A 15,908-nucleotide genomic window follows, 5' to 3' on the forward strand; every position below is an offset into this window, starting at 1 on the left:
TGCAAAATATCCCTGAGCCCAGTGCTCATTCCGACTCTGTTTTATAATTATATATTGACAATAAAGATCATGGCACAGTGATCTATTCCTACATGCATGAATGCATGCACTCAAAATATGTTTTAATTCAGTTAACTCACCCACACTGAATCTTACCAGTACCAAACACCCACGATTTAATGAATACACATAATATTTTCAAAGATGCATATATCAGTTAAAAAAACCCTGATCCAAAATAAGTATTTGTACATCTAACTAGGAAATATATACCAGTATGTATTTTTGTGTTTGACCACAAATCTTTTGAAATACCTTGAAACTAAAAACCTAAATTATGTGCATGTACTTTTGAAAAGACATGCCATATCACAACACACTATGAGTGAAAGAGGTTTTTTGGAAAACACTGGCTTGTTTTTTTGCTTTCCTTTGGAAAAAAAGAGAAAAACATTCCCTTGGAAGGAAAGTTTGTTTCTTCTCTTCTTCCTCCATGTCTGAATAACGGGCCACTTAATCCTTATGAGCTTTGAAAACAAATATTTTTTTTCCCTGGAGGTGAAAAAGAGAGTTACAAGACTGCCACCAATTCCACCAGAGCTAGAGAAAGCAGTAAGGAATTGAAGAGCCCCCACGTGCAGGTGTGAGTGTGAAAACAAGTGGGTGGTTGATGCTTTCCCATAAAAGCAAGGAAAAGCCAAGTGTTCCACAGGAGCAGTGTGATCACCACACGCTGCCACCCCTTGGTCACGGGATGAAAATGCTCAAGGAATCATCCTGCATATCAGACAAAAATCCGGGAAAAATCAACCTGCAGCTAATGAACTATAATGGGAGATTCTGCTGCACCAGCACGAGTATAAATATATTAGCTCAAAGTAGTGTAAAGCTTTTTATTTCGATGGACAAAATCTGCCGACTCCCAAAGAGCATCCTCCAAGCTGTGGTACGCATCCTAAGGACTGCCTTCAGTCTGGCCCTGTTGGAGTCCAGGGCATTCCTTTGGCTGCCCTGGAGGGTCAGAGACCTGGACAGGGGGGTCTGGGACCCCAGCCCAGAGCCCAAAGGGACATTGGCTTTGATCTCAGTCCATGGGAAAGGCTTCTTGCACTGCGGGAAGGATTGCAAGCCACAAGAGTGTGAAAGATAGCAGTTTAGCTTATCACAGGGTGAGGAAACAGTAGATTTGGGTTTTTAGTATTGAAGTGAATGGGGGCAAGATGGAGGATTTGGGGCATTGTCTCCTGCTTCTTCTTTCTTCTTCCCTCACTCCATTTTCTGCAGTGATGGTGGCACAAAGTAGTTTAAAGAGATTGGGTCAAAGTAGAGATGACCTGTTTAGTGTAAGTGATAGGTATTGGCAAGTAATGATAAATAAAGAATACGTAGCAATTAGTATAAAAGATAGCAACAGCCCCGTGCGGGGGGAGTTGAGGAGTCACCAGATGCCCAAGCAGCTGCACAGACCTTTGTTAGGCACTGAGAAATTTGTAAGATAAGAAACAATAAACAAAGCATGCAACCTTGAAAAATTGGAACCTGAAGACTCCGTCTCTTTCTTGCGTTTGGCTCAGAGCTTTGCAGAGGGCAAAAAGACTCTAAAACCACCTGAGTCTCAAAGAAAAAAACCCAAGATGGCCCTTCCTGAAACAAAAATATACAAATGGGTGGAGAACAGCACACATTCACAGATTTTTGTTTTCTTTTTTCCCATCTCCTATCTCTTTGAAAGCCCCTTGGAAACCAACTTGAGCTGCTCCAACCCTGAGCTCAGTCTCTTCTTTCTGCACTTGAGCTCCCAGCTCAGAAAGAGAAACATGAGCTGAGTACTCTACATGACGTATCCCAACTTATGGCACAGTTCACTACTATTAAAGAGATGATTCAGCCTCTTCACACAGTTATTCCTGAACACTTAAAAATACATTTTTTCTGGCAGATTTTTTTAGTGTGTGCATCATCACCATGGCTAGTGAAGTCTGCAGAAGAAGAGGCGGATTTTAAACTGGCAGCAAATATCAGAAGTTTGGTTAATTATAGATATAGCCATAAAGCAAAGTATAAAAAGTGTATCACCTGCAGATCAGTGTCCAGTATTCAGTAACCACAAATTATATGATGAGCTTCTGTGCAAATATAACAAATGATTTTAATAAGGTTTAAAACTATTCCTTTTGAAGGAAGTAAGCTGCAATTTTTATTTGTTTCAAAAGGCAAGTTTACAGAATGTCGGCGGGGCCGAGCTATTTCCATGGAAATAACCATTCCTGCTCTCTGCACCTTAATGGCTGGAGGACAAATGAGTTCAGCAACCAAGAACTCACCAAGAAGAGGCAGAACAGGAGATTGTTACAGACTTGAACAGTTGGTTTTTCCCCCACACACAGCAGTATGTATCTATAGAGAGACTTCTGGTTACAATTCAACTTGTTATAGCTTACAACAAAGGTAGGGGGTTTGCAGTCCCACAAATCCCTCTATACAATCAATTCATTCATCTCTTTAGGAAAAAAACACCCCACTTTTGAAATGCCTGTTGCCTGCAGCTCAGGCCTCAACATTTCTGAAGCTTCTGTCCTTGACACACATTTCTAGGAGGCAATATCTCTTCCCATTAGACAAATAATAAACTGAAAATTAACACTTTCAATTACATGCAACAGTAAGTCTGATGTACCAAATTACTTTTTTTTTACACTGATGGCTTTAATTCTCACTTTCTCAGACTCACTCTGTTAACAAAGAATATTTGATTTCCTAAATCCCAATTTATCCAATCACATAACACAGTCTTACTGAGGTATCTCAAAATGATCTCTATTTATATCTGAATGAAAAACTTCTCAAAAGGTAAATACGTCTGAATAATCAATCACAGCAATAATAAAGTATAATATTTAGCCAAATGTAGTTTTAAGCAAATGTGGAAAAGAAAGAAATACCCAGAATTCAGTTACTGAAAGAATAATCAGAGGAATGAAAGCTTTCGTAATTTGGGACTGGGTTTTTTGTATGCTTAAGTCTCCTACTAAAGCCAGTAAGAGTTTTGGCTAAGTAATGAACCTGTAAGAATGCAGCATGTGGCTTTTCATATTAAAAAAATATTATGATGCTTCACTGGAGAATTCAATATTTTAACAGATAACTTATCATACAAAATTCACTTTAAAAAGTACTTCTGTGATCATTGTTTTACAGTCAGTGCCTTATAAAATGGATCAATATTCCATGTTACAGGAAAGTGCTGAATTTTTTATGCACCTGATTAATGCATTGTTATCATCCCAGTAATTAAAAGGAGCAGCATTACACACAATCAGCAGGATACATCTTATTCAGCACCTCCTGGCAGTTGCCTGCAAAAATTAAACTCATTAATCACTGTGATGCCAAGAAAGAAGCCTGGAAAAGATGAAGAAGCTCTATTTTATGGGAAAAAAGTTCTCAAGTCAATGTGAAGGAGAAAATCCCTTCCACTGTACAATATGCATAGCATTTATCTCATTGGTCTAAGAGATAAACCAATCAAAATTACCACTTAAAAGCTAACCTCATCAATTTTAAAAAGAGAATTATGTCGACAAAATTGCTCACAACCTGCTACACCACCATACTAAACTGAATGAAGAGTTCTCACAGATGTTTCCTCATCTAAATAAATGTAGTGAAAAGCTAATCTTATAACAAGGTAAATATGTTTTCTGATTTTTTGCTAGGGCTGTTGCAATAACTTTAATATCAATAATGCCACAGAGCCAACTAGGAGGTGTTTTCCTGGGGTCATTTATACAGAACCTAATTTCCTTAATATGCCTCCCATAAATATCATGTTCATCTCACCAGACAAACAATTAACATGAAAAATTCCCAAGACTTTATCTAGATTTACTTCAGTAGTTAGGTCTACTGTATACATATTTTCTCATATACCTTACATGAGCTGAATCATAGACCTCTAACTTACTCATTTTTTTAATGTTACTAAAACAATTGTTAGCAAGTCCATCAATGGTGCCTGTAAGTCAGCAGTTGTCATATAAAATCATTATTGGTTTTGATCTGACTTTTCTTACAGAGGTACCCGCCTCCTCTTAACCTCTGTATGATTTCAAGTAGTTATTTTCCAACAATAGTACTTCAGTAGACAGAACACTTACTTAAAAAACTGTGACCAATTCAAAGGCAAGATCCTGTCTTTCCTCTGTTTTGGTTCTGCATTGAGGTCTGTGCTGGTACCTTAAAAATAACAGTGCTGAATGCAGCACACATAGTTCAATAGACAAAAGTCAATCATCAATAGCCCATAAAAACTACTCAGTTCTCATCCTATTATTAAGCACATGACAAAGTTAGGAAACAGAACAGTTCTCATTCTCAGGTTATTTTGATATTTCCAAAGTGTAGCAAGGGAGAAAACCCTCGGTTTTTCTTCTGTTTAAGTTCTCTGGGTTTTCCTACTACCATTGCCTGTCAAAAGAGGAAAGACAAACGTGAATGTCCCACTTGTGCAAAACAGAAAACAGAAGTCGAATCTTCAGGAAAGAAAGTTTCCAAAGCTGTCCTCCTTAAGCCTTTCCTCCATGAATGAGCATAATAGTCAACGTACTCCTGGCACCCTGCACAAACACAGACCACCTCTCCTTGTACTTACTTCACCATAGGTCCTTTGCCCAGCTCCTTGCCACAACTGTCACCCTTTCCTCTAGGGTTTCATCATCCCTGGGGCTACATTTGAATCATCCTGACAGCCTGACTGCTGCCCACTCTTGCCTCTGCTGAGCTTGCTTGCCACAGACAAGGGCAAGAGGTCACTGTCAGCTTGCCTTGGATGGGTTTCTGGGAGTGTTTGGGACACCAACAGCTACTCCTCCCTGTGTCAGGAGGGGTTCGGGGCACCGCGGACAGCGCCGTCTGAACCGGACAAAGGGGGGTTCAGCACCGCGGACAGCTCCTTCTGACCCCGGATAGGATGGGTTGGGGGTTCTTTCGGCACCGCGGACAGCGCCTTCTGACCCGTAGGTGAAGGGTTCGGGCAAACCGCGGACAGCTCCTTCTGACCCGGGATGGGAAGGGTTCGGCACCCGCGACAAGCTCCAGTGTCCCGCTCCGCTCCGGTTCAAGCACCAGCGGACATCTCCAGCCGTCCCCGGCCGGCCCTCTCCTGTCGGCGCCAGGCGCCCACGGGCCGGACCCCGCTCCCTGAAACGCATGATTAAAGACCATTTCACTGGTTTGGTCGTGACTTATCATCCTCCTGACCTGCACAAGACCCTCTGCCGGGAATCACAGCTCAGTGTTGCCCAGTCTCTGCTAGAAGGGAGCACTGTGAACTGCTTGACCCAGCCCAGGGGACTTTCTCAGACAGGCTGTCCCCTTTAAAAATAAGTCCAAACTAAATGTCCGCCTGAGTTTAGAAGCCACCCACAAATTCCATGTTCCTGGCCACACTTTTTTGCACTTTGTTTGCGAGAATACAACCAGGCAGCAAACAGACAGCAAGTACTCTTCACCAAATCACAACCCCACACTCTGATGGGATGGGGAAGAAGGAAAGGAAAGGAAAGGAAAAAGGAAAGGAAAGGAAAGTAAGGACAGGAAATGGAAACGGAACAGTAAAGGAAATGAAATTGGAGGACATTAAATATAAAGTCCCTTCCACTTCCAACCTTCAACTTGCCCTTCACCGGAAATTTACCTTCCCTGTCACATTCCCACTTCACCGTCTACCTCCCCAACTCCCCTCCCTCACCCGCCATACACTCCCGTCCCGCTCCCCCTCCCCTCCCCGCCCACTCCCGCTCCCCTACCCAGCCCCTCACTACGCACTCTCTCCCTCTCTCGCCTCTCTCTCCTCCCGTCCCTAACGCAACTACATAAATCAGACAGCCATAAATCAACTACCTCCATCCCTCACTCCCTCCCTCCCTCCAGTCCGAATCAAGATAAAAAAAGACTTCCCATTTAGAAGTAAAAGGATAATCTTATTAATATTATTTTGGAGCCTGACAGCAGAAATCACTCGCACATGTTAAACTGCAGGCTTTCCTCTGCTTCCGGACCCAGCGCTTCTGGTGACCAGAGAAGCGGCTCCAGACATCTGCTGTCTCCAAATCCAGGGAAGAGAAATTAAAACAATGAGGAAAATGTGCCTGAGCCCAGCCCTGGAGGCGGCACTCCGCTGGCTCGCAGCGACATCTAGAGCCCAGCACACCGCCGGGAAGGGCCCCGTGTCCCCAGCCACACCGGGAGAGGTACGAGTGGGTGCGGGCGCCCGGGAAAGGGGCCCGGTGTCTTCCTGCGGTCGGCCAGGGCCAAGGAGCAGCACTGCCAAGATCGTTGCTGGTGAGTGGGTCATAGGGAAGAGTCAATGGCCCTGTCACTGCTGTCCCCCGGGGCTGTGAGCATTCCGTCACCACGGGGAGAGGTTTAGGTCGATTGGCCCCATTGCTGGCAGAAGTGCACTTGCTCTATGGACCACAAAAACCTCTACGAAGGGACTAGAGAATGGACAGGGATTTAAAAAGATAATCCGAGGACATTTCCCTGCATACACAACTCTCTCCTCTGAGTGAAGCAGCCCTGCTGTTGTGGCTTGAAGCTGTGCCTTGTTGGGAGGGCTCCCAGAGCCAAAGCTAAACCCTGCTGCAAAGCTAACGCGTCCCACTCGGGCAAGAAGTATTTTTAACAGACATAAACATTATTCCCAACTGCAGCCATTTGCTTCCCCTTGTGTGTGCTTCCACAGTGGCAAAACACGCTCAAATCCCTCTGCAAACCTAACACCAGCCAGCGATGCGGAGCCACATGTTTTGATCTATCACTGGCCCTTGTTCTCTCGGTCTTCCTGCTTTCCAAATCCCCTGTCCCCCTCCTCGCCACCCCCGGAAAACCAGGAGCAATCTACCCAGACTAGTTTAACTCCATCGGACACAGCAGGCAGCCAGCGGCTTGGATTAGTCACTCGTTACTAAGGCGATATGCAGATGCACCCTTTGAAGCCGCTGCTCTCGGAAGCAGCGCGGGAGCGGAAGGTGCGCGGCCGAAGTTTACGGCTTCCCCGCGGGGACTCACCCGGGAGCAGCGGGGATGGGGGAGAGAGACACCCAGAAACGGCTGCTCAGGGGTTAAAAAGTTTCTCTGCTGCCAGGTTAGGGGGAGGCTGGCAGGAAAGCGAGGAGGGAGGGACAAGGTGAAGACTTCTGCCCAGGGAGAACGTTAAAGGGTAAAACAGTGAATAATAATTAGAAATAAATAAATAAATAAATAAATAAATAAATAAATAAATAAATAAATAAGGGGAGTGGGGAGCCTTGTCGCGTAGCTTGGGGACAGTCGGACGGAGCTGGCACTTGGCGTTTCGCAAGGTGCTGACCCCGCGCCGCCCAGCCCCGCTGCACGGGAGCGGAGAGCCGCGCAAGGGGCTCGGTTACGCGGAGAGCTGCGGGGACAGCGCGGGGGCGGGCGAGCCCTGGCTCCCCTCCACTCCCAGCGGGCTCCGTCCCGTACTATTCCCGGCACTTCAGGGGAAGAAGAGCGCAAAGACCCGCCCGGAAGAGCGGACAAACCGCAAGAAATCGCTGCCAGCTTAGAGGGGCACACAGCCATCCCGCAGGACAGGGGGCGGGGAGGGGGGAGCACCCAAAACCCAACCCCACGCGAACGACTCGGGCGCTTACATCCTCCTCCTCGCAGTCACTTCGCGACTGGTACTGGAAGCGGGGCCGGCTGCCTTCCTGTTGCAATGGACGCGGGGTCTTGCCGGCAGCGCCGTCCTCCTCGCTGCTCTGGGCGCCCAGGAGGTGACTCGCTTCGGGGGGAACGGGGAACGAGCGGGAGGTGTTGATCTTCCCGCTGAACCGCTGGTACAGTGAAGCCATGAAGTCAATCCGCGGGAAACGAGGAAGAGAGGGAGGGAAAGAGAGCCGCTTCTTTTTTTTTTTTTCTTCCCCTCCTCTCTTCTTTTTTGGCTACAGCATGCTACACGCGGGTGAGGATGAGTCCCACATCAGTGGGAGGGAGAGCGAGGGTTTCCTGCTGCCCGGTCCTCTGCACCGGCACCCGGAGAGAAGCCGGGGGGTTCAAGAGAGCAGAGACGGGGGAGTGATGAGAGGAAGAAAAGAGAAGATAGATAAATAAATAATAAAACGCAATCGAGCCGTAACACCACAGGCCCCGGGAATGCTGCACCATCCAGTGTTGGGAAGGGGAAAAAAAAAAAAAAAAAAAAAAAAAAAAAACACCACAGAAGAGGGGGGGAAAAAAAAAATCAAAACACTCCACGAAGACGTACCCCCGATAATGGCGCCTGAGTGGATCAGCATTAAATATGCTTTGGGGGTGTGCGTGTGTGTTTGCAAAAGCAGGGGGAAAAAAAAAAAAAAAAAGGAAGGGAAGGGAAGGGGGGCTGGCTCAATCGCTGGCTGTCAGCGGCTCCCCAGGCAGAGGTGGCGGAGCAGTCGCCTCCGAGGTCGCATACCAACAGTGTGCACAAGCGGGAGGCAGAGTGACAGAGTGTGTGAGACGGAGTGGAAGAGGCTGGGAAGCCTCATTCAAAACACGTTGCTCTTCTTGGGAAGGAGGGCTCTTCCACGATCATCTCCTTTTCGGTACCTTCTTGCTTTTTTTTTTTTTTTTTTTTTTTTTTTTTTTCCCTCTCCCGGGGAAGCAACTCAAAAAAAAAAAAAAAAAAAAAAAAAAAAAAAAAAAAAAGCAACAGACACCTGATCGCCAGCCGAGAGCTAGAAAAAGAGGTGGGGAAGGGGAAGGCGAGGCTGGGAGGCGGGACCGGCAGCTGGAGGGGCTCTGGGAGGCCGCTGTGCACGGAGTGGCTCTGCCCCGAGGAAGGGGCGAGGGGAGGGAGGGCCGAGCATCCCCAGCGCCCTGCCCCAGCGGGCACGGCTCAGCCCGGCAAGCAGGCACTGCCCCGTCCCCATCCCTCCGCCCGTCTTCCTTCCCCCCCAGGCCAGGGACAGGAGGGACAAGAGGGGGGTTGAGGGTTTTTTGGAGGTGGTCGTTGTCGTCGCTTTTTAAAATAATCCGGTAAATCGTGTCTCTTACTATTTTTGTATTAATTCATTTTTTTTTTTGCTGCATTAAAACGTGCTTCAGCGCCCCTCAGTGGAAATCCGCCCAAAGCCGCTCCCGGCCGGGGATAAACAACGGCGATCCCGGCGCCGGGGATGGAGCCGGGGCTGGGCCGGGCTGGGGTCAGGGTCAGATCCGGGGCCGGGACACGCAGGGAAGCCCCGCTGGCCACGGCCTTTGCTCGGGGCCGCCGGGCCCCGCTCCCCCAGGCCGGGAAGCTTGGCCGCCGCTCGGCGCTCCGGGCGGGGACACGGCACGGCTCGGGGCTGCCAGCCCGCCCTGCCCGCCGGCCCCGCGCCGCTGCTCGGGACACTGCGGGACAATTCCTCCGGCGCCGGCACCAGGCAGCGGGGTTTCCATAGCAACGGAGGCTTGGGTTTAAAGGAAAGTGGCAGAGTTGCTGTCCCCTCTTCTGGTCTCCAAAATCCTCTCCTTTGACCTCTAGATTTATCAGAGATTCTGGGATCACAACACACAAAGCATACACCAGGGTTTGCCCGTTCCCACTGAGAGACTTGCTGCTGAAGAGCTCACAAACTTCATTACAATTTAACTAGTGGATTTCATGGACTAAAATTCTGTCTCTAAATACTGTTCTTGCTTGAAGTTTTAGCTGTTAAGATAATACCATCTCTGATACATGTAATTTCACCAGTCTTAAAAAAAAACCAAAAAAAAACCAAAGAACAAACAAACAAACAAACAAACAAACAAACTTTAGTAGATCATGTATACAATATTCTAAAGTGTGATGATTCCCCCCTCCATGATTTCAATAACAGCCTGATCAAAAATCTCTTCGCGTCTGAATAGTTTCATCAACTCCTTCTTATTTGTGTCTTCAATGTCAGGCATGAAAAGTCTTAACATTTAGATGAAAAGGGAACCTTATCTCATCAGCAGAGAAAACAAAAACAAACACTCTATCTCCTTCCTGACGGAACTTGAAAGAAGGAATCATTTTGATCTTCACAACTGAGATCCTGACATTTAATTAAAAAACAAGAGGAGCACGCAATGCTCTGAAGCAAAGGTCTGGCTTCTAAGTCACAGTGACATCCATCATAGCACAGGTAACTTTCCAGAAGCCACTTGGACCCCTTGTAAGTTCTGTTTCAGACACAAATTGACTACCGAAAATCTGGACACAGAGGTCAGCTAAATTCCACCTTGAACAGCATTAATGATACTTGAAATCATCACAGGTTTATGATATTTGGAACTGGTGACAACTAGAGCCGAAAAAAAAAGGAACAAGAGAATAAAATTAAAAGAAATAATACATTTTCATCTTCTAAGGAAAAACTAGGACACAAAGGAATAATCAAAGAAAGCCATAAAAAGGCAAGACAAAACCACTAAGCAGGAAAAACACCAAAGATTAAATGTCTGAATTAAAAAGTTTCAAAGAAAGTACAGAAAAAAGAAAACATACAACATCACAGCCCAGTTCAAAACCAAAAGAGCCTCTAGGGATCAATTCAGATCCAAATACATTGTTTGTGGCTTTAATTCTTAAGAACCAAGATTTCACATAATTGAGTTTGCTTAGTCATGCACGCATATACTGGGCATGTATGTGTGTACACAATTCACGGAAAAATTATATTAAGGGAACTCAAAATTGCAATGTCAAACACTTGAAAAGCTCAGCAAGAAACAAACAGCCAAATAATCCTCATCCACCAAAAGATCCTGATCATGTAGCTTTGGGCTGTGATTCATTCACCCAAAAATAAATAATTACAGCTATTTAAAGGCATTTCTGATTCCAGCTCTCCCCTCCATGACAGACCAGGGACAGCAGAGAGAATTTAATGTCACGTTCTGGGTGGTTCAGTGGGTAAAGGAAGTTGGTTTGCACCAGCTGGGAACTGCAAGACACATTTCTGTCACCCTGCTACAGCCAGAGCGACCCTGTGTGGAAGGGCTGGGCAGGCAGCTGGACGCAGAAATATCTTGTATAACCCCCTGCAACAAGATGCACCAGTCTGTCGATGCCATTGCTGAAAGCAGGAGGATTTCTCTGAGTCATAGGGGACCCAGATGATTGCATTAGGGACTCTGGAGAGCTCTCCAGCCTGCCTGTGCATGAGTTATCTCAGGATGTAGCTTGTTCCTGCAAACGCGTTATGGTAGTCCTGCCTGCTGGGGAGGGACACAGCCCAGGGCTCCTGAGGCACTGCACAGTGCTGGCAGCACCTCTACCCTCCACCTGCAAGTCTGTGGTTAATTCGATGCTCATTTGTGAAAGACTGGGAGCCCAGAGTCTTCTACAATGTCCTGGTTATGTGACCAGATACTGGCGTACAAAGTGTACACCAATGGAAAGCATGGAGCCAAAAAGGAAAAAGAAACACAGGAAACATCGAGACAAGGCAGCAAAATGGCACTGAAGAAACAACTCATCAGGAACGGGGTTGCATTGCAGCAAAAGACCTTTCCAGCCTGTGGCAAGATTTGAGAAGTGAGCAATTTGCGCGATGAAACACGTGTAAAGAGGCAAAATATTTCAAAAGTATGAACGTAAGGTTCTTGTCTTTAAACACACATCCTACATGTAAGAAAAATCCTTTCCCTAAACCCTGCAATGAAATCCCAAGATAAAAATCAAGGCACCCCAAAACAGTGTCCTCAAGCATCTTTTTGTTGTATATTTAATTCAGTATCCAAAGTTTTGAAGGGAGGTTTGGTCCTTAACTAGTGACATTTCCATCAAAATAAAGGGTGTTAGTTAAGACGTTTTCCCTGCAGCACCACAGTATGTTTTACTGACATTTTTAAAGCATTCAGATAGAAATGACACTTTTTTCCTCCCCATGTTGTATAAATAAACAGTGCCCCCATATTTCAGCACTATTAATGTAACACAATCAAAAGCAGGTCGAACCCAAGCCCTACTGCCTTTTAAACTTTACATTAAATATTTGTTTTCAGACAAATCACCTCAGAATAACACTGGCAAAGAAACAATCCAGCAATATTACTCCTTGATATTTTTTATTTAGATATAACTTCTATCTGTCAGGGAATTCATGCATTGCTATTCACATTCCATTCTTCAGTTCTGACAAAACAATTTATGAGCTTGCCATCTAAATAATATAGAGTTTGTTGCAGACAGAGCTAAACATGCTTCTAGTTTTCAAGTGGTGATAGTTATTAAGCAGCTGATAAACGGGGGGGGGGGGGGGGGGGGGGTGGTAACAAAAGATTATTTTTCAATAGTTCAAGTACACTTTTTATTATTTGAACAATTACATTTTTATTTTCCAATGAATTTGTAAAGGGATTTTAGAATTTCCTGGTTATTTTTTATATAACTCTCGAAAAGGCCAAGTTAGTATTTTGTCTTTAAATGACTGCATTTATTAATATAAAACATCTGGGGTTTTGATAATGGCAACTGTCTAGGCACTAAAGAGACAAAGATACAATATTTTAACTCCCATTACCATGGTCAGCCAAGATAAAATCATCCGGCTCATGAATCTCTAATGGCCCCAGGCTTATGCCTTCTATACATCTGCTGCCTGGTGTCAACTAAAAACCCAACCAAACCAGAACAGGAAATCCCTTTCCTGTGTCAAATGCACCAATTCAGCAGTCCCTGAGGATACACTTGATCATCCATTTTGATCTAAGGAGTGTGCTGGGGGGAGCATGGCACTGTGTCAAGACAAGTGACAGCAGGGCTGCAGAGGGGCAAAATATATTGCGGAATTAGTATGCAGAGCTGCTCACTTTCTTAGCTCGTTATTTGTGCTAGCAGCATCTCAGAGCAAGTGATGTAGAAATGCAGCACTGGACAGTGAGTGAGGACACAGAGAAGCATATTTCTCTCTGGAATCATACACTATTCAGGAAACTAATCTTGAAGGCCTTATAATGATTTAAAAAATAAATAAATAGAACAAGTAAAACCCCCTAAACAAACAAGGAAGCTCTCCAGGCTGGACCAAGAGAAAAATGAGTAAAATTAGTTTTCTGGGCACCACAAGAATGACTCAGGCTTCCACAAGTGGTGGAATGAAGGCTTTTGTGGGAAACAGAAAATGCTGATACTCAAGTACTGGCTTTACAGGATACAAGATTTGGGGGGAAAAAGAGAGCAGGCTGGAAGAAAAGGCTCTTCAGGAGAAGAGATGGGCCCAGAGGGAGCCAAGAAGAAAAAAATCAAAAGCATATAGAAGAGACAGGGACACAGTGAAGTACCAGGAGGGCTGAGAGAAAAAGGAGATGAAGAGAAGTGAGGTCAAAGAGGCATAGAAGAAATGGACCAAAACTGTCAAAGATGGAAAGCACCAACGTGCCTGGGGGGCAGGGATCTAAGCTGGGGTGGTACAAGGTTAATTGGAGCCACACAATGGGGGCATTTTCAAAACCAGGGAGATCAGCTGCTCCAGAGGGCAATTCCAACACCTGGTGGATAAATGTTCTCCAAGTGGTCAGTAAGACAGGTGATTTTGACCACCCTGATACCCACCAAGGCCCAAATAAATGAAATCAAGAGCCCGTAGCTGAATATCAGCGGGTTCTTCCTGGTAGTGTGAGCAGGAATGCTTCCAATGGAAATGGGTGATAGTCCTAATGCTGAGGGCACTTATAAATAGCCTGTATGAGGCATTAGAAAATGTGCTGTAAGGCATAATCTTGCCAACTGGCAAAACTATAGATCACATGACCAAGAAGGTATTTCCCTTTTTTTTTTTTTTTTAATGATTTTGCGGTTGGTGCAGAGGTGATGAAATGCAAAAGAAAAAAGAAATCAACACAGAAGAGAGGTGTCAGGAACAATGGCTGTGCAAGTCTGGTGCTAAAAAAGGTTATGCAAAGCCAAAGTAAAAGAAAATACTGATGTGCATGTGTTTGTACAGCTACATCAGGGTCCTGGCTTAGCCCTGTAGCTGGTACTGACATTCATACCAATAGAAATTTGTACTGTCTTACTTGTCTTAATCGACATTCTGTCTTTGGGAGCTTTATCTGAGAGAACTTAGGGTGAGATCCCAATTGCGTGTCTTCAAGAGAAGCCAGGAAGTCGAGCATTAGAGATAAATACATTTTCCTTTGGATGCCACGAGCAGTTGGCATCCATGTGAGACTTGGCTACCACTACTGAGCTGGTCTCCACTGTGCACATTCCTCTCTGCTTTGTAACCTGCCAGAGTTTGATACTCAAGTCAGATATGCCGTGACAGCAAACATGTCTCCTGATTAATCCCGTCTCTCTGGGGGGTTTCCAGTAAGAAAAGGGAATATATTTGTCTTCAGAAAGGCAAAGTAGGCTGTTGCAGGTCTATCAGAAAAGCAACCATCTTGCAAAAGCATCCCTCTGTCGCCTCAGACAGACTGGCTCAGGGCAAGAGATACACTCAGCTCTAAATGTGAAAGGGATGCACATGGTCCCTGCTCCTTTGGTGTGCATGAGCCACATCTGCACGTCCTTAATTGCCCAAGTTGGGAGAAGCTGATGCAATTCCTCCCTAATTCACCCCTGTAGAACTGGCAGCACACACAAGCAAAATACCTTGGAGAAATTCTGAATTTCTGCTTGCCAAGAAGAACTTGTGCATGAAGAATCTTTGAGAAGCAGAAGGAATTTAATGAGTTAAGATTTCAAATGCATGCCACAGGATTCAAAGGGAGCAGACAAGACAAAATAATTTAATTAAAGACTTTTTTTTTATGATACAAAGATTTTCTTTAAAGATATCTGACTCCTCAGACTAGATGTCACTAAATTCACAGGGTTGGTTTTTTGTTGTTGCTTGGAAGAGAACGAAAACCTAGATTTACTAAAAGACTCAGGGGGTGTAATGACACAAATTTAGGAACCCCCCAGCTGAAAGGAAACCCTAGAGAGAAATATGAATATGAAGGGAAAAAAGTATCTTTAGAGAAGTGAGCATCTCAATAAGGCTACCTTAGGCTAACCAAATATCCTCCCACTCCTTTGCTCTCCTTCTGGCCCCACCAGACATATGTTTCTTCCTCCATTTTGGCACAGACTTGGCATATTCAAATATTCTTCTCTTGCATCATTTACAGAGAAAGGAGCAATGATGGAGGTTTGTAAAATCCCTCCCTGTGAGGGAGCATGTGGATATTCTCTAGGAATAAGTACCACACCAGGCAATCTTGAAGGCTGTAGGTACAATTCATCCCAGTTTCTGTCTCCCATCAGGACTACAGACAGGGGAGGAGCTGTTGTGGGACGTCTTCATGGGCAGTTTTGAATGTACAGAACTGCCACTGGGGGTACTTCAGGAAGTTTTCAGGCTGAACAGAAAAGCATCTGATGAGTTTTAGTCATCTGGAACTAAGTGGGCTGTCAGCATGGATTTTATAGAGCACAGCTCTAGATTAGCTGTCTGAAGTCCCCTGAAATCACCTAAAAGTAAATAATCCCAGTTTGGATTTGGGACTAATTTAAATTGGTAGATATTTATGCTTCTTCGCTCCAAGTGTTGGTACATGTTCTTTCCTGCCTATCTGCCTTCTTAAATTGATTAGGGAAAAAAAGCTTACAGGCTTGCTCATAGTTTTCTAAGTGCAAATTACATCATTTGTCCAATTCACCTGTCTCAGTAACATAAAGTCCCAAATCACTGAGGCTCATGGAAGTTATTTTAAAGGTTTGTAAATGTTTCTGGTCAACTGCTTTTATGTAACAACAAATATACAGGATTATAAATGGCTGTCAAAGAGTGCATTCATTTTTAAAAGGTGGGAGACACAAGGACAAGAATTGAATACTGGTAGGAGATCAATAAATTACGTCTTTACCAGTTAAAAAAAAAAGGTTATGATTGAAGACATTT

General features: G+C 44.9%; 1 protein-coding gene across 5 annotated transcripts in view; it reads right to left on the minus strand.

The window, feature by feature from the left end:
* DPP6 (dipeptidyl peptidase like 6) overlaps nucleotides 1-15,908 on the minus strand; it is a 541,800-nt gene that overhangs the window by 391,858 nt on the left and 134,034 nt on the right. For 2 of the 5 annotated variants that reach the window (XM_058419409.1, XM_058419412.1), the window contains exon 1: nucleotides 7,677-8,209. The exons of 2 other annotated variants lie outside the window; for them this stretch is intronic. In XM_058419409.1, coding sequence (XP_058275392.1) covers nucleotides 7,677-7,877 — 201 coding nt within the window. In that variant the 5' untranslated portion in view covers nucleotides 7,878-8,209. Of the gene's footprint in view, nucleotides 1-7,676; nucleotides 8,210-15,908 lie in introns of those variants that run through there. One more of the 5 variants, XM_040056348.2, reaches the window with a different exon arrangement.

The sequence above is a fragment of the Hirundo rustica genome, chromosome 1 (assembly GCF_015227805.2).
Source record: "Hirundo rustica isolate bHirRus1 chromosome 1, bHirRus1.pri.v3, whole genome shotgun sequence".
Lineage (NCBI taxonomy): Eukaryota > Metazoa > Chordata > Aves > Passeriformes > Hirundinidae > Hirundo > Hirundo rustica.